Source organism: Mustela nigripes, chromosome 12 (genome assembly GCF_022355385.1).
Source record: "Mustela nigripes isolate SB6536 chromosome 12, MUSNIG.SB6536, whole genome shotgun sequence".
Lineage (NCBI taxonomy): Eukaryota > Metazoa > Chordata > Mammalia > Carnivora > Mustelidae > Mustela > Mustela nigripes.
In genome coordinates, this window is record NC_081568.1 from 45,106,137 (window position 1) to 45,125,788 (window position 19,652).

A 19,652-nucleotide genomic window follows, 5' to 3' on the forward strand; every position below is an offset into this window, starting at 1 on the left:
TGACAATTGCCCATGAAATATAATGACAAACCACCTCTTGAAGTTCAATTTAGGCAGTTTTTTTTCTGGCATTAAAACCGATGACAGTTTCTTTGGTTGAAGGCATCACAGTGCCTTCCAAGTTGTGAAAATACTTACCTTCCGAGAGGAAGTTTACTTAGCACCAAAGTGCTCATATTGCCGAGGTTGGGAATAACAAGGCCTCTAGGGACACCTTCCGTGGCTTGTGGAGCATGGGGACAGGAGGATCGCCAGCCTCCACAGTTACCGTTTGCTTCTTTCTTTTTGACCACATGTCATTTAATTCCTGAAGGCTAATAGACCTATGATACAATTCTCATTAGGTCTGATTTCCTGACTGGTTGTCTGTGAACAAGGGCTCAGACTTGGAAGTAACGTGATGAAACAAACAGCAGGTTAGGCGGGGGAAGGTCTGGGCTGAGGTCCCAGGTCAGCCCTACCTGCATCCACAGGACTTTGGGCTTATGGACCTTAAAGATAGTGTCAAGTGTCAAAGTTCTCAGGCTGCATTTCTTGACTATAGAACCTATAGACCTATAGAACCCTCGTTATTCTATTAAATCTGTATGTGTCCATCCCCACTTCTATCTTCCTTGTCCATGCCAGCATCATCTCTGCCTATACATATACATGGTGATAGCATCTTCCCTTGGTTCCATCCTTCTTGGTCTCCTAATCCCTTCTCCACTTGGCTGCAAGAGAACTTTCCAAATGCAGCCTGATCCTGCTACCTCCTTAATACTTGGACAGACAAAGTCCTTATACCCTCCCACTTCTCATCCCCAGTAGGCTTCCCCTTCTCTTCTGTGCACCACACACACTGCTTTTCTTTCAGTCCTGCCTGTGTTTCATATTTGCCTAGCCTCAGGGCCTTTGCACAGCCTTGCTTTTCCCTCTGTCTGGAATGTTCTTCTCTCTCTGTTGAATTAACTCCTAATTACACTCCTTGTCTTTCTTCAAGGACACCTCTCCTGACCTTGCTGACGGGATCAGATTCTCCTGATCTAATCTGAAAGAAAGGGGCTCTCTTTGCACCATGTACTTTTCTTTTATGCACATGCCACTGTAGCTCTTTTATTTGTGGTTCCGGAATCAAGTGTGTACTCCCCGCTGCCACACACAGTACAGTAAGCTCTACGAGAGCAGGGACCTTGTCTGTCTTGCTCACCAATATCCTGGACACCTAGCACAGAGCCTAGCATGTGGTTGTACCCATTAAACATTTAAGTGGATAGACGAATGGGCAGACAGACAGATGGATGGTTGGGTGGCTGGAGGGGTGAGAGACTGAAGTGAACATTATCAAACCACTGACCAGAGTATCGTTCCCTCCCACATACACCCCCAGTGACAAAACACAGGAATTCCTCTGAAGAAATGGTACAAGTTGGTATCTTTCTTTTAGAATGCAAGAGAGAAGTTACTAAAGATTCCGTTTGCCCTTTAGATAATAGACATTACAAAATACCTTGGCTATTTTTCTCTTCGCTGTTGAAAAAGCCTCTTAATGAGCTTTCACACCTTAAGTAGCAACTGACCTTTTCTAGTGCCATCTATTCAAAACGAAGGGTGAATTGGACAGGTGGTATGGTTCTGCCCTTGGAAGTACAGGATCAGCCTTTTAAAACAGTGGTTCCTGTCTATAAATGACCTTGGACACTTAGGAAGTGGAGCCCCTTCTAGATTTCAGATTTTAACATCGTGGTGTTGAGACCACGGAGTGAGTTAGAGAGAAGAAGATGGACATGCCCAGTTGATGGGTAGAGGAGCCAACTCAAGGAACCTGGGCTCTGCAAACTTGGGGAGTCTTGTGGTTGCTGGGTTGTAGCGTCTCCATCCCCCCATAAACAGCCCTTTAGGTTTGATTTTTTTCTCATACAGCTTGGTTATGGTGGTGGTGAACGGTAGGTCTCAGAACAGCCACCCTATCCACTGGGGTTGGGGTTCAGTCAGCCCCATTTAAGTCTGACCTGTGGGAAGCTGGAATGAGAGTGGTCCTCAGCCCACAAAGAGGGAACATTTCCTCTGAATGAAAACAATATCATCTTTCTTCTGCCATCTCTCTCAGAGAGAGGAGGATTCTGAGATTGACTGCAAGTGGATGAGGAGCAGCAGTTTATTCCCGGAGTGCTGCTACTCCAGCCTGTTTCTTGCTTGGAGACCTTCTGTGGCTCCCACCTGCTGAAGAGCTCCAGTATAAAGCCCTCAGATTCTGATCCAGACTTCCTGGCTTCATGGCTTGTGACTCTCTCACTTCTTTTTTAAAGATGTATTTATTTTGGAGAGAGAGCGCACACATAAATGGGGGGAGAGGCAGAGGCAGAGAAAGAGAGAGATCAGAGACTCCCCACCTATCGGGGAGCCTGACGCAGGGGTTTGATCTCACTACCCTAAGATCATGACCTGAGCTGAAATCATGAGTTGGACAATTCACCTCCTGAACCACTCGGACACCCCTCATGACTCTTTTGCAACCCACTCACTCCAGCTCAATCAGGCTTCTTGCCATTAAGTAGATCTGTCCATTACTTCATGATGTCCATTTCTTTACACATGCTTTTCCTCCAGCTAGATTCTGACCCCCCCATTGCTACCCATGAAAATCCTATCCTTTCTTTCAGGCAGCTCTCAAAGACTCTGCTTCTATAGGAATCCTTCCCTGATTGCCCTAGGCAGAATTTAGTCTTTGTCTCTTGTAAATATCTGGAATTTATCTACACAACTTTCGGGACCCTTATGTTAGTATTGTGTTTTATTTTGTTGTTGTTGTTTTTTTTTTTTTTTTCCCTTTCTTATGTACTTGTCTCATAGCCTGAGAAGGGAACCCAGGGACTGTCTTATTTATCTTTGTCTCCCCCACAGGTCTTTGGACATAGTAGGTCCTCAATTTATCAACAAAGTCATCCTTATTCCTTAGATGAATGAATACATAAAGATAATCCAGCTTATGTCCTCAAAACTGATAAAGGAAGTACCTTTATCCAATTGTCCAAAGTCCCTTGCTCTAAGTAACTTTATGCTTTCAGCTAAATGAAGCTTGGCCGTCTTTGAAATATAACCTTGCAGGCAAGCTTGAAGAGAATGCTTTGCTGTATGTGTGTATGTAGGTATGTGTGCGTATGCCTGTGAAGGTTATTAGAATAATCTCCTTAGCTGATAGACAGAACTTTGAAAATTATATAAAGTCATCTAAACCTCAAAGCAAAATCATTCTAGCGCCTTTGTAGGGTTAGTTGTAAGGGGGGGTTGGGGGGAGAAGCCATGCTAAAATTTGCAGCAGAATCTGGTCCGTAATATGTTCTGGGACCTTAGGTGAAGCAGATGACCTGCTGGGTGTAACTTCCAGCGCCGCAGTTTCAGAGCGGATAGCCCTTTTCCCGTATTTTGAAGACACTGGCCGGCTCAGCTGGAGGTGCTGGCTTCCTCTGAGTGGGAGTCACCGCGTCTCATACTGGGCTTTGAGCATGTCTTCTGACAGCTCTTTCTCCTTGGGCAGAGTACCGTTGGCTTGCTTCACCACCTTCCTTTCTTCCCTCCAAAGGGTGCTGGGCACACTAAATAGTGATTAAACAAAAGATGAAAATTCCATTTGTGTGTGTGAGCATGTGGCTCTTTGAACACTAACCGGTTCTTCCTGTGGAATTTTAAGTAAAAGCTTGCAGACACCAGGAGCCGTTATATAGAGCAGCCAGTCAAAATCCATTTCCAGTTTATAGTTTAATGGGATTTCCACGTGGACTCTGTCAGCCCTCTCCAAAGACTCTCCCTTGCCTTTCTGGCCCTGCCTTCCCAACCCTTTGGCTTCCTGTAGCAACAGGACCCCTGGAAACCAAAGGCAGACAATCACAGCTTTTACAGATGGAGATTAGAGCCTACAGTATTAAAGAAACTTATAGCTACCTCTGGACTGAAAAATCCAGACATGCTTTCTTGCACACTATTAAGTGATTACCAGTGCGTAGGAATTGCTGTCTTTTGAGAAGTGTCGTCCGTGCCTTTCTTGTGGCTGAAGGTCTTGTGATGTTTGTTTCTGTTGCAGAATGCCACTGTTACGTAGGAACTTTGTTCTTGTCTGAAGAACTTCCACGTGGGCACATGTCAGTGAGGAGACTCTCTACATCCTGTTATCAACGATGGCCAGTTGAATCGGCTCAGGTGTTAGGTTGCCTCTGAAGGGCTTACGGTTTTATTATTTGATTCCCATCCGTCTTCTCTTCCCCAAGACGGGCCGATCACAAGCACTGGATCATTTAGCACTCTAAAAATAATGTATTAATAGGCCCCCTTTACTGAGAAGGCCTAACTTCATGCCAGACTCTGAGCCAGATGCTTTGTGTTGATTAACTCCGTTCATTCTCCCAGCAACCCACGGGTTATGGCTATTCAGTTTTCCATATCTCTCAGTCAAGGAAATTGGGGTGCACCTGCCCTGAAAGTGAAACCTAGATTTTTTTCAACTCTGAAACCAGAATGCTCTGAGTCATTAAACTGAAGTGCCTGCCCCACTGATGAGCCGCCATTCACTCATTCAGCTGACATTTACTGAGGGCCTAACATGGGCCAGGTATTGGCCTAGGAATACACAGTGATGAACCAAAACAAGAGAGGCCCCGCTGCCTTCCAGAAACTCACAGTCTATCCCAGGGAGAGAACAGCAGATCTGGTTTGATCTTTGGGGCTGGCAAGCTATGGGATTTGGGACAAATCTATTCTATTCTCTTAACTTCAGATTTCATATCTGTAAATCGAGGCAGATTTCATATCTGTAAATCGAGGCAGCTGGATTTAGACAGGTGGTTTTTCCAGCATTACTATGAATCAGAATTGCTTGGGGAATGTGTTTAAAAACACATCTTGGCCTCTCACCCCCCAGATGCTTTGATTTAGTAAGTTTAAGGTGGCGCCAGGAAATTACATCTATAATGATGGCCCAGGTCTCCCAAAAACCACACTTTGAGAGAGAGTGATCTGGCTGTAAACCCCATTAACACACAGTATCTATTTCTTGTCAGGCCTATCTCCATTGCCTAGCACAGTGTCTGGCACAGGGTAGGTCTTGAGAAACATTTGGTGATAGTTTGGATGATCCATCTATGGGATTTCTGTGGATGGACCTCAGAGAGTCCTGAACCACCTGAAACAGACCAGTTTTTGATAACGTTTGTGGGTAGAGTTCAAAGGGTCCTTCAGGCACTGAAAGCTGATTTTGGGATTGAAACCTAAATTTTCTGCTACCAAATGCTCAGACCTATTAATTGGAAAGCTTTTTAGCTTGTTTAACAAAATCTGAATTCTTTATCAAGGTGATTTGATGAGATGTCAGTTTACAGTAGATTCTTAAAATCCTAAAGGAGTTGATGACCAGTTTTCATGTGTAGCTTCTGGAAGTCCTCGGGATACATTCTGTTTTTGTGATTTTTCTCACTTCCTCTGCAAGTACCTATTGGGTAGGTAGTGCTGTTTCCATTTTCCAGGTGGGAAAATTGGAGTACTCGTGACTCCTGTAGTTTATCCAAGGTGTCTCCATCCTGCAGGGGCTCTCTTCACTGAAAACTAGGCTGGGAATCAAAGAACATGGCTCCTATCTTCTTGCCTGCTTATGTGCCCTTGATTGGGTAGGTTGTCCTCTTTGGACCTCAGCTTCCCCATCTGTAAGATGGGAGAGGAGTGGACTAATTGATTCTGAGCAGCTGCTTAGCTTGGATATTTGAGGTTCCTCTATAACTACGTGCTTAGACATGCAGAACTCCCTGTGTCTGCAGGCTCTGATATCCTATTAGTTTAGGGAGATGGAAGGTTTATTGAGACCACCTAAACAACATAAATCTTCTGCATAGAACATTCCAGAGGGTCAGACATCGTGAAAGCAAAAGCAGTGCAGGTGGTAGAAGCTGAGGGTGTGAATCTTCCAGAATTTTGGAACCTTTATTTTCTACCGTCAGTTCAGCAATTCACTGTTCATCCTGAGAAGATTGATTGAGTCTCCTTCCATGGGGTCACAACTGTGAGATTCAGACCCGTACCCCATTCCCAGTATCGAGGGAAGACTTTCACGAGCAGATGGAGGAAACACAGCCCTTCATGGAATTGTGTAGACTCTTGAAATTGTCCTTTGAGTTTTACCTGAGCCTTAACAATAGGAAATATCCTTTTCCCCCCGACACTGGCAATTTAAAAAACAAAATAAAATCTCCAAAAACCACCAGCTTGTTTTTGCCAGCGATCATAACTAGCTTTTTTGTAACCTTTGATGCTACATATCTATTCAACTTCGATGCTGGAGCCCAGGTTTGGTCTGACCAGCACCCAAGCAGGCAGGAGTATGGCATTCTTCATTGTAGACCAGTAGTTCTCAAACCTGAGTGTACATCAGAATCTCTTGGAGGACTTATTAAAACACAGATAATAGGGCCACATCTTGGATGTTAAAACATCCAAGAGTTTCTGTCTCATCAGGACTGGGGCAGGGCCCGGGAATTAACGTTTCTTTCTTCCTTCCTTCCTTTCTTTTTCTTTCTCTCTTTCTTCCTTTTTTTTTTTTTTTTTAAGATTGTATTTATTTATTTATTTATTTGAGAGAAGGCGAGCACATGAATGGAGAGAGGGTGAAGCAGACCCTGTGGCCAGGGAGCCCGAGTTTGTGGCCCAATCCCAGGAAGCGGGGATCACGACCTGAGCCGAAAGCAGACACTTAACTGACTGAGCCACCCAGGCAGCCCAGGAATGAACATTTCTAACGAGGTCCCAGGTGGGGCAGTGCTGCTCACACTTTGAGAATCTCTTTGTATAGGCTCCTTCCATTAAGGTAGCCTCAACTTGCTGATCTTCTTTGTCCCACTAATGACCTCAGCAGTCAACTAAAGTTCCCAGTTTTTACATAGCAGAAGAGGGAAAAGGAATTGAGAGAGAGAGGGCTGGAGAAAAGATTGCTAACCAGCCGTTGACCAATCCCTCTTGACCTCTTAGCAATGAAGGGTTTTACCTTGCACAGATCCCTGACCCGCCCACCCCAAGACTTGGCTGCTCAGTGTGTGAAATGGGAAAGTGGCCCTGGTCAGTTTCCAAGTAGACTTATTCACTTGTTTGGAGATTTGATTGTCCATTTGTTTTTAGCAGGGGCGCTTTCTAAAATGAAATCCACATGGAACCACGGTTCAGAAAACAGACAGATGCTTGCTAGTCTGGTTGAAAGGGGGTCGACCTCCCACTCTCAGCACCCCTCCTCCCAAGACAGTGCTAAGCGTCTCCTGTAGAAACGTAGCTGACGCAGTTGAAATTTGCTGAAGGCACTTCCAGCTCAACTTCTATGATTTCTGAGAACTGTTCGTGGGCATGTGGGCTTTGTTTTCACAGTTTTCTTTCCCTCTCTGACCACATCTGGCATGCTAACTTTCCAGATCTTCTCCTTACAGCTCAGAGAGGTCTGTAGGAGAGGGAGCACAAAGGATTGTTATTATCATTAGAGCTGATGTAAGGATATTGAGCCGTTGTGGAAAATCTGCTAACACAAGGATCAGCCAGAGACTTTAATAAACAGGCTTGGGGATGATTTTATTCTGGTGGCTTCTTGTTAGTGCTAATGTTGCAGCATGCCACATGCTCAGGGCCTTCGTAGCTAATTACATAGGAAATAGGACCATTGGATCTCATATGCCACAGTGGCAAGAACAAGTCTGCAGGATTTTTAATGGGCAAGGTGATGTGGAAAGCCATTCTCATTTATGTGAACACAGGAAGATCCTTAAACAGCCGTGCACTGCGGTGTTACCTGGGGAAGGCTCTAACTGAGCCACTGGGCCAAGTCTTTAGCTTTGACTGTTGGCATGGGGAAGCATCTGGCGCCTTCTAATGACCCCACATACTGGAATGCAACTCCTTTAATTAGGGAAACTGCTTCTAATAGGCCCACCAGGATGGACTTACCTCCCAGACACAATAAATGCCTGCAGAGCCTGGCCCCTAGGGGCCACTCTCTTGTGACTGCCATATACATTCCCATTTTCTTTCAGCCCTCCAGTTGCTTGTTCATACATTCCGCACACAATGGCCAAACGTTCATGCTGTTTGGGACTGGGTCGTTGGGACTGTAGAAGTGACCAAGACCCGACTTCTGCTCTGGGTGCAGAGCTCCTCGGGCCCAGCCCAGCTCTGCCACCCTCTGCTGCCCCTGGAAGTCTTTGCCCTGCCTCTCATTTCTGCTTACCTGAAGCTTAGCCCAAACACCCTCAAGTCTGCAATATTTTCCCCTGTTCTTCCTAGTGGAAGTCATTCCTGCTATAGCCCTTTCTCCAGGCCTCTGATTTGAGGTTCACTGAACCTGCCCTGTCCAGTATATGGCCATGAGTCACCTGGAAGGGTCTGAATTGAGATGAACACAAGTGTAAAATACACACTGGATTTCAGAGGCTTAGAGGATGCCTGGGTGGCTCAGGTTCATGATCCCAGGGTCCAGGGTTCAAGCCCCACATCAGGCTCCCTGCTCAGAAGCCAGCCTGCTTCTGCCTCTCCCTCTCCCTGCCACTCCCCCTGCTCATGCTCTCTCTCTCTCTCCCCCAACCCCCACTTCCCTCTGACAAATAAATTAATAAAATCTTTTTTTTAAAAAAAAGGATTTCAAAAACGTAGTACAAAAAAACCAATAAAGTATCTTGGGGATTTTTTACACTGTGTGTTGAAACGATAATACTTTAGGTAGAATATATGGTAAATATATTATCAAAACGGATTCATCTGTTTTTTATTTTTAATTTTTTTTTAGTGTGAATACTAGAAAATTTAAAGTTACACATGTGGCTCACATTTGTGGCTCACGTATTTCTGTTGGACAGAGCTACACTTGTGCTTTCTCCCTTGGGGGAAAGGACTATCTGTCCATCTGTTTTCTCTCCTGCTGGTTTCGGAGTTCCAGGAGGCTGGACACCGTGTACCTGTCATCCTCCTGACCTTTGCCCACCTGACTGGCAGCACTAACAAAGGCAGATCGAGGGGATTCATAAGTGAGCAGTTGATGACAGATCGTCAATCAGTACCAAAAGCTCCCATAGAGAGTGCGATTTCTGGGTCTCTGTTAATGAATTTATTACCCCTTTCCTTCTTTTTCACTGTTTTTATCTTTTTTTTAAGGGCTCCCACAATCAGCAGAAGAAGATATTTTTCGTGGGAGATGGGCAGAAGCTGAAGGATTGGCATGACAAAGAAGCCATCAGAAGGGACGCCCAGCGCGTAGGTATGGAGAGCAGTATCGTGCATTGGCGGGTCCTGTGAAGGGCAGGTGCACACGTTTAGCAGGCGTGTCTGGACCTCCTGTTCACTCCCTCTCCCTTTGCTGCCATCCCTTCCCCTGCTTCCTGGGAAGGCTCCCTCTTGGCCTGTTAGCTGATCCCTTTCTCCACTCACATCACCAGATCCACTGCCTTCAGGAATTGTCCCCACCACCTTTACTGGGTGACAGATGATGTCCCCCTACCCCTTATGAGATAATTTACCACTAAAATGAGGAGCAGTCATGATAAGAGCCAACATTTATTAAATACCTGCAGTGAGCGAGGCCCAGGCCCCACACTTGGCACATTTTCTCAGGGAAACCCCGAGTCACCCTTTGTGGCCCATTTGACGAGAAGGGACCTGAAGCTCAGAGATGTGGGGTCACCTGCCTGCAGTCACGCAGTGAGAAAGAGGCAGGCTTGGGACTTGAACCCAGGTCTGGATGTAGCCACAAGGTTGAATGGATTTAGCAGGCTTCAGCTAAAGTTTTCTTTGGCTGATTAGTCTTTGGAGCAGTTCCTGTTACACTGGGGAGTTGGGAAGGGGAGGGGAAGGGTGGAGTTTATAGAAATAATGTGGAAAGTCATCTCTAGAGAGCCTGGACTCAGAGTCAGGATGGCAGCTCTGGCACCACTGGCATCAGCTCTGGCAGCACGTGACCATCAGATAGATCCCATGTTCTTGGAGCCTCAGTTTCCCCATGTGTCAGCGGGGCTCGCACTTCCTGCTCAGACAACCTCGGTGGTATTGTCAAGGTGACACAAATAAAGTGATGGGTATGAAGCAACTTTATAATACTGGAAAGCACCATAGAAATATAAGGATTGGTATTTTATTCATTTTTATCTTAGTTAGAAGAACCCACCACTATTGATTTTTTTTTTTTTTTTAAGATTACATTATGAAAAAAACCAGACTACAGCAGGCTCTAATTAGAGCTGATACAATAACTGATGGTCAGGGAAATCTAAAAACACAATGTGCATTTTTCTGTAGGGCAGTGATTGAAAATGAAGGTGGGGGTGGGTGCTGGTAAACTGAGAAAGAAAACATTTGAAACAAGCTGATTTTCTAGGCAGTTATCATACGAGAATTATTAGAACATGGGAATAACTAGCAAGAAAAAGAGTAAGCAGTAGAGACATTTTTTTTTTTTGAAGATTTTATTTATTTATTTGACAGACAGAGATCACAAGTAGGCAGAGAGTCAGGCAGAGAGAGAGGAGGAAGCAGGCTCCCTGCTGAGCAGAGAGCCCAATGTGAGGCTCCATCCCAGGACCCTGGGATCATGACCTGAGGCGTTAACCCACTGAGCCACCCAGGCGCCCCAGTAGAGATATTATTAAGAGTAATAATAACCAGCTTGTGTTGAGTGCTAACTCTGTGCCAGGCATCTTGCCCTGCGTTACCTCCTTAATTATCACATTGAACCTTCTTTTCCCCTTTCATCCAAAGGGCAAAGCCCAATCAGAGAAAGTCTTAACAGCACATCCAGGGTAACAAAGCTGCGAGTAGCAGGTTTGGGCGTCAAGCTGCACTCTGCCAGACTCTAGGGCCTGAACTCTGAGTCACTCACCTGTACTGCCTTCCTGAAACTTCCCTCTCTAAGAAGATGCTTCTGGCTGTCCTTTTTCTGCTGGCTGCATTTGTGCCCCTTGCGGAGTCTGTCCTGGGCACTAGCCAGCAGCATCTTCTCATGGAGCCTTCGGAGTTAACAGATGTCAACGTCCTTTCTCTCATCTGGTTGGGTGGAGTAGGCACAGCCCTTGGCCCCACCTGTTAGCCTGCACCTTCCCATCAAGCTGATGTTGTCAAAATTTACTTTGCAAAGTAAATAGGGTATTGCTCAGACTGCAAGCTCCAGAAGGCGAGGTGATTTTTAACGAGCTAATTTTATGGCCGTTTCTTCAAGACTCTGTCCACTTGCAGATCACTGCACTGTTATTGCAGGGGTGGGTGTGGACTTTCCTACTCACTGTCTGCACCCTGGGAACCCAGAGAATAATTTCCTGGCGCATCAGGAACTCTCCCCACTTGGATTGTACAGAGAAGGGACAGCTAGCACTTTACCCACCCAAATCCATGACTTTTCGGGCAATCGTGGCCTAGGCTAGGCAGATCTTAATCGTTTGCTGACTTAAAAGATCAAAGCATCTTTTATTACTTGTAGCATTTTCTCTTTACATATGAAGTTTGCCTTGCCGAGAGTAATCATAATATAGTTTATAAATTCTGCCATGTATGCACCCTCACTTTTGACTTTCTCAGTGGGGTGTGGGTACCAGATGGAGCAAAGCTGCCGTTCAGAGAGTTGGTGTGACTGGCCCAAGGTTAGTCAGCTCATATGAAGTAGATCTGGCCTCCTGTCCAGCTGATGGGATGCCATGGTCAGGGATGTCTGGGGCCTCTGGTAGAGTAGGGTGAGCATGGACTTTGGAGGTCACAAACCTGCTCTTACAACTTTCTTGAGTCCCAGTTTATCCATCCATAGAATGAAGCCTCACACGTCGCCATGACAGCTTGCTGTGGGGATGACGTGAGAACAGGTCTGTGAAGTACGTAACAAGGGCGTGGCTGAAAAAATTCTTATTTCCCTCCCCTCTGTAGACTTCCCCTGCAAAATCTGGAGGTCCACTCTGTATCCATGTATAAAGTTTTATCTCTGTGGTTTAATCACATCTCTCATCCTTCTTCCCCCACTCCATTCGATTAGCAACATTGACTTTGCTCTTTGCTCCTAGGAAATGGAGAACAAGGGAGACCTTACCCCATGACCGACGCAGAGAGAGTGGATCAGGCGTACCGAGAAAATGGATTTAACATTTACGTCAGCGATAAAATCTCCTTGAATCGCTCTCTCCCTGATATTCGGCACCCAAAGTGAGTGTGACATCTCTCATCTTCTGGGATCCAGGGATTTTGCCTGTGGCTCTTGACGAGAATTAATTAAAGAACAGCGGGCTGGAGGAAATTCCCTCCGTGATACACAGGGCCATGGTGCAGAGGTTTATATGATCGGATTCCCCGAGATTTAGAGGTGGGGTGGCAGAGGGTTGAAAAAGAACCCATCTCCTTCCCCTTCACTTTTCAAGCAGTGGAAACTTTCGGACCTCTGCTTTTCCCCTCTGCTCTGGCCTATGGGCACCGCAAACCTCACCTTCAGACAATTGCAATGACAGTTTCAACCCTCATGCTCCCCACTTTCTGTGTGCTACGTTTTTTTATTCCCTTTTCTTAAAAGAGGGCTGTGCGCCTGTATATTTAAGTCCTTTTTTAATAAGCAGACTCAAATCACTTTGAGACTGGACACATTGTAGCAGGGATAAAGAGCGTAAGAGTGGCCGCCAACATTCTCTCAACAGTTATCATGCGTTGTTTACAGCATCTGAAGTTCCTGTGAGGTAGGTCCTACAATGGTGCCCATTTTACAGCTGAGGAAACCGAGGCTTAAATGAGCATCCTAACTTATGGCCCCGGGGTGGCGAAGAAGCTGAACCAGGTCTCCAACTCAGCTAAAACCTATACTTGGGACCTTAAGCTATCCTGCCTCCCTAGCCATTTTCAGGAGGCTTACTGTGGTGGTCATAGTGATTTTCTACTAGAGCAGGAGTTCTTAAAGTTGGTTTGCAGTGGAGTTGCCTGGATGGTTGTTAAGAGCCCAGGATACTGTGCCTCACCTCCATAGATCTCGATTTAATAGATCTGGGTTAGGGCCCAAGAACTTGCATTATAAGTAAGCGCCCATGTGATGCTGGTGCAGCTTATCTTGGATTCACACTCTGGGAACCTCTGCAGGCTGAATTCAAAATGGCTGCTACAGGAAGACTAGTACCAAGTGGCACCAGAACACACAGTGTTTTGCTCAGGGGTTTAGGAAGTAGAGCCCAGGAAAAGATAATATCAGCTAACAGTTAGTTGGTGCTTATTGTATGCCGGGCTTGGTTCTCAGCCAGTGGTTCTCAAAGTGTGGCTCTCAGGCCAGCAATGCCATGGGTACCTACGAGCATATTAGACATGCACATTCTCTGTTTCCAGCCCAGATCTACTGCATCAAAAGCCCTTGAGAGGGACACAGTAGTCAGTGTTTGAATAAGCCTTCCTGGTGATTTTATTGCAAAGCTTAAGTTTTAGAAGATGTTCTAGATACTTCAAGTGCTTTGCCTCACTTAGCCAAACCTTCCAAAAACCCAATGAGGTACATACCTTTATTACCATCGTTTTACAGATAAGGAATCGAGGCATGAGAAGGTTAGATGATTTGCATAAGATGGTACAATGGGTCAGTGGAATCAGAACTTGAATTTGGGAACTGTGACTTGACATCTATAACACAAGGTCTCTCCACCTAGAAGAACTCCATTGGTAGAAAGCAGGAAAGGCACAGCTTGGAGGTACTACACGTTCTACTCCAGAAAACTGTGGTAAAGTGAGTCAGATGAGTTCTTTGGTTACCCTGTGCACATAAAAGTTTACACTATGCTGTCATCAGTTAAGTGTGCAACAGCATTATGTCTAAAAAAAAGTATATACCTTAATTAAAAAACCACATTATTGCTAAAAACAAAACAAAACAAAAATGCTAACCATCATCTGGGCTTTCAGTGAGTCGTAATCTTTTTGCTGGTGGAGGGTCCTGCCTCAATGTGGCACCTGCTGACTGATTGGGGTGGAGGTTACCAAAGGCCAGGGTGACTGCCAATTTCCTAAAATAAATCAACAGTGATCTTGGCTGTATCAATCAACTCATCCATTCCAGAAAGATTTCTCTGTAGCATATGATGCTGTTTGATAGCATTTACCCACAGGAGAGCTTTCAGAATTGAAACCAGTCCTCTCAAACCCTGCCACTGCTTTATCAACTCAGTCTGTGTAATATTCTAAATGCTTTGTTGACATTTCAACAATCTCCACAGCGTCTTTACCAGAAGCAGTTTCCATCTCAAGAAGCCACATTTTTGCTCACCCATAAGAAACAGCTTCTAATCCATTAAAGTTTTATCCTGAAATTGCAGTGATTCAGCTAAAACAATGATCAATGAAAGTTAGAAATGCTCTGAGGATTACCAGTATGTGACATACACATGAAGCAAGCAAATACTGTCAGAAAAATGACACCAACAGACTCGCCCAACATGGGGTTGACACAATCCTTCACTTCGTAAAAAACATGGTATCTGGAAAACAGTAAAGGGAAGTGACCATAAATAGATACTAATCCCAATAGTAAAGAATTAATCTTGATAATACGTTGGGGCTACTTACAAGATGCTTTCTGTCCCATTCCATCTTTCAGTTCCTGCAGCAACACCTTGAAGTTGGCCTTATTTTTATTATCCTCTCTACTTTGTAGATGAGAAAACCGCCTAGCCAGGAATCCGTCCCCCAGAAAATATGCTGCCTGTCCAGGATGGGCCCTATTCATAAGGACTTCTTGCCACGAGGGGAGGGAGGGTGGGGCCTCAGAGTGCTTGTCTGTGGCGTTTGCAGTAATTTGTTTCATGGTCTTTACTTCAAGCCCCAGATTTTTCATCTAAGTCTGAGCATGTAGTTCAGATATTACTGATGTTGCTGGATTCAGAACTGTGACCTGACTCTGAGGGTCAGAAACTCAATTTATGTGTTTAGCCCCTTGCAGAGTTCAGAATTTTACACTAATTTCATCTTGCCAGCTCTGGAAAAGAAGTTCATCTGGGAGCACTGCCCTCTGACCTCAGCTGTTGTTCCGCACTATTGTGGGGTCGCAACTCTGGCGACCTGGGGGTGGCTTTAAAAATAGACAAAGGCAAAGGCGCCCCCACCCCCAGACCACTGGAATCTGAGTCTCTGGGGGTGCCTCCGGGGTCTCGGTAGTTTCTAAAACCTCGTAAAGCAATGCTCACTTATAGAACTAGGGTTGAGAAACTGCTGGTGTGAAATAAGGAGGATTTTTTACAATGAGAGAGAGAAGCTAGGTGTGGTCACAGCTTTCCTCTGTCCATTCATCTCTTCAGTCTGTAAATATACAGGCATGGTCTCCTATGTGCCAGGCCTTGTGCTTGACACAAGGATCACAATGATAAATGAGCCATTATTGCTGCCTTGTGCAAGAGATGGGGACAGACAGACCAGACAGGTCATTACGCCCCAGATGAGAAGACCAGTAATGAGAGTTAATAAGAGTAGACACAGAGTACCCGGAACCTCAGAGGACACCCCCACCCAGCCCCAGCCTTTGCGGGAAGACACTGAAGGTGGAGAAGTAGGCATGAGATGAAGGCTCTCCCGGCTTACTGACTACAAGTTTGAGGCTCCCAGCTGATGAGAGGCACCTACAGCTCTGGAAAAGAAAGGTCTTCTTAATCTAGGAGTCCACAGATAGGACCATAAACCTGAATGAGGCAAAACATTGCATTTTTCTTTTCAGTAACCTCTCACGGAAATGTGGTGTTCCTTGCCGTTACGATGGAAGGCAACAAAGCACCTGTGATGTCGTCACCAAAAGAAATCACTTACCTTTACATCACTTTACAAGTGTCTAGAAACGTCCTGAACACTCATCCCTGCTGTGAAGGGAAGGTAGTTTTTAGAACTGCCCCTGGATCGTACTGTGTTCATAAGGAAATACTTTTATTACTGTATTTCAAATTGTTTATTATTTTGATAACTGTATCTCGGTCTAATTGGTTTCCTTTATCATCTGACCTATTTTATTTTATGCATCATAAAAGCTACTCTGAGAAGCAGCCACAGGCTTCGGCAGCCTGGCAGAGGGGTCCAGGGCGTCAGTACGGTGAGGAACCCCTGTTCTAGGTGGGTGTGAATGGAGCCTGAGGACGCTTCAGGCTCCGCCCCAAGTCACCATGAAAGATGTTCCTAAATCCAGTGCTCCTGACCACCCCCCCAACCCCTGCCCAACACACACTTTTTGGAATTCCCAGTGCGGAAGCTCATTTTCCAGAAATGAGTTGATAAATGTCTTAGAGAGCTTTTACTTTTTTCCCGGCTGGAGGGGTTTGGTGGATCTTTCCTGCAGACAGCAGAAAAGTGTGAGGAAATTAGAGTAGTGGAGACACTCTCTCCTTTCAGAAGCTGAAACAACTTCTCTAGCAGGAGCTGTTTTATAAGTAAAATGTTTGCCTTTTACTTCTTCTGCTGAGTTTTGGCAATAGCCAAGAGCAGGGCTGAGGGGCTGTTTGTGCCAGCTGCATTTGCTCCCACCAGAAGCTGTACCAGAGACCATGGAGCCACAGAGAAGGGAGACCAGGCAGTTGGGCCTGACTCGTTGGGCTTGTAAGTGGGAGGCGGCCAGCTGGCTCTGCGGTGATCTGCCCGCTGCAACCTGAGCCTGAGGGAGCTGAATGGAAGCTGGCTGGTGCACTGGCCTGCTTTTTCTGCTCCTTCCCGAGGAGGTTGGGGGGTTGCTCAGCAGCTGTGCAGGAAGGCCCCTCCAGGGCACAGAGCTGATGGCAGCAGCCCCAACTGCTGGAGTGCCTGGGGTCTGAAGGTTCCTGTGCGAACTTTTCCTCTGAGAAAATGGTGATTTTCTCCCATGCCAAGATTGTTCGTGGTGGGACTGAAAGCAGTCAACATTCATGGTAGGAATGAAAACTACCTACAATCCTGACCTGCTTTCCCCAGTCCATTGGCTTAGCTTTCAGTAATGAGTGAACCCAAATGGAATCTTTGTTTCAGTTAAAGGCCCTAATCTACCAGATTCTTGGTTCCATGCTTCCTTTTGCTTGTTGCTTTTTGCTAAATTAACTCTGTTGATTTATGGTATATGTTGAATTTCCTTAAAAGAACTTAGAAGTTCATACTGTTATAATAAGCCAGTATTCTGTTGATCGCCTTTACATCTCCAGTGGGTTACAAAAGCAATAACAGAGGCAATTATGGCCTATTTGTGTTGATAAACATTTATTAAATATATACTCTGGAAAGAACGATGGCTTATAAGCACAAGTTTAAATCAACCACACTTATAGCACTTGTTGTAATGGTAATCATAGTGCCCCCAATATGAATGTACACAGAGACATACAAAAATGCTATTTGGGGGTCAAAACAGAGTAACAAGGACATTTTCCTGCCTGAAATAACAACAACAAAGGACAAACTGTGAAGCAGTGGTTTACATGATACTGAACATCAGTCAGGGACAGACAGTAATTCTTAAGAGATGGGAGACAAATGAGGTGAACCTTACAGGTTCCCCAGCTTTTGTCTTGAGAGAGTTTCCATGCCATGGTGTAAGAAGGGGAGCCCAAGTAGAGTCCAGGGAGACCAAAGAGGTCAGAGTTCACAGGACCAGGTCCCAGAGAAGAGAGAGCCATATGGAGATTGAGCTGTGGAGATCTGCAAAGCAGACCTCGACTACTCAGCAGATGTCTGATGAATACTTACCTGTGCAGAAGCTTCCTGAGACTGGGAAAGGGGTCACCCAAAAGGGTTAGAGGGAGCAGTTCTTAGCTCTCACACAGAGCTGAGACTCTATACCACTCAGACTGGGAAACCTCATAACTCATATAACTTTTGGAGAATTGAGTAGAGCACTTAAAAGAGTTTTATCTCACAAAGACTAATAATTAGTCCTAAACTGAACAGTGCTCTGGACTAGTCTAAAAAAATCTTATATTATGACCCAGAAAGGTCAAACTGTTTCTAAGTAACTTAACTACATTCTAAAGCAAAGCTTGAGACTAAAGAAAGACAAGGATTTAAAAAAGAAAAAAAAGACAAAAATATTCAGCATGAACCAAGGTAAAACCCAGTCAAAAATTATCAGGCATGGGGCACCTGGGTGGCTCAGTGGGTTGAGCTGCTGCCTTCGGCTCAGGTCATGATCTCAGGGTCCTGGGGTTGAGTCCCCCATCTGGCTCTCTGCTCAGCAGGGAGCCTGCTTCCCTTCCTCTCTCTCTTCCTGCCTCTTGCCTGCTTGTGATCTCTCTCTGTCAAAGAAATAAATAAAATCTTAAAAAAAAAAAAAACTTTAAAAAAAAAATAAAAATAAATTATCAGGCATGCAAGGAAGCCAAGAAACATGGCCTATAATGAGGAAAATAGTAATTAAAATAAACCCAGAGTTGACAACCATTTTAGAATTAGCAGAGAACAATAAAACAGTTATTATAAATATTCCATATGTTTCAAAAATTAAGTAGACACATGAATGATATAAAAAGACCCAAACTGAACTTCTAGAAATGAAGCTAACAATGCAGTGAAAAATAGTGCATGGGATAAATGGCAGTTTAGATATTGCAGGGGGGTTGGGGGGAGTGAAACTGAAGAGTAGGAAAATAAACTACTCCAAAATAAAATACAGAAAAAGAATTTTTCAGAATTAAAAGAGCATTAATGAACTGTGGGACAACATTAAGCAGTCAAATATCTAGGTAATTGGAGTCCATGAACGGGAGGAGGAAAACAGTGGCCAAAATTTTTCCATGGAGAGTGACAGCTATAAAACCACAGATCCAAGAAGCTCAATGAAACCCAATCCAAGAAACATGAATAAAATGACACCACTGTACATCATAATCAAATGACCAAAAGCCAGTGATGAAGACAAAGTTTTAGAGTACGCAGAGAAATAACACATGTTATACACAGAGGACCAAAGGCAAGGATGACAGAATTCTCACCCGGGAACAAAAGAGGCAAGAATACAGTGTAACTAAACTTCTTGAAGGTACTAAAAGTAAAAACTCTGTCAACATAGAATTCTATACCCACAGAAAATAGCTTTCAAAAATAAAGGCAAATTAGAGACTTGTCAGACATAAAAAAAACTGAAAGAACTTATCACAGCAGTTTTGTCCTATAAGAAATGTTAAAGGAAGTCCTTTAGAGAAAAAATACGATAACAGATGGAAATAGGGATTCCATTTACAAAGAATGAAGATCACTGGAAATAGTAACTCTGTGGGTAAATTATTTATTTCTCCCCCTCCCAACTCCATCCCACCCCATCCCCTACACTATTTCTTTCTTATTATTTAAATCCTTTTTAAAAGTATCTGATTGTGTAGCCAGAAATGATAACAACATGTTGTTGGGTTTAAACCTATATAAAAGTACAATGTATGCCAACATAAAGGTCAGAGAGGAGAAATGATTTTATACTACTATTAGATTCTCATACTACTTGTGAAGTGATATATAAAGGTATACTGTTATAACTTTAAAATATATTCTATAAATCATAAAACAAGCACTAAAATAATAAAAAGTTTTGTAAGCAAATAAGTCAACAAAGGAGACAAAATGGAAAAATGAAAAATATTCGGTTAATCCAAAAGAATGCAGAAAAAGAGAGAAAAGGGAACTGAGATCAGAAAAAAGAAATAGAGGGGTGTCTGGGTGGCTCAGTCAGTTAACATGCTGAC

General features: G+C 44.5%; 1 protein-coding gene across 1 annotated transcript in view; it reads left to right on the top strand.

Moving 5' to 3' along the window:
• GALNT10 (polypeptide N-acetylgalactosaminyltransferase 10) overlaps positions 1-19,652 on the top strand; it is a 214,038-nt gene that overhangs the window by 85,721 nt on the left and 108,665 nt on the right. Inside the window, exons 2-3 of the mRNA XM_059417212.1 lie at positions 9,145-9,247; positions 12,027-12,165. Of these exons, the coding sequence (XP_059273195.1) occupies positions 9,145-9,247; positions 12,027-12,165 (242 nt within the window). The remainder of the gene's footprint in view (positions 1-9,144; positions 9,248-12,026; positions 12,166-19,652) is intronic.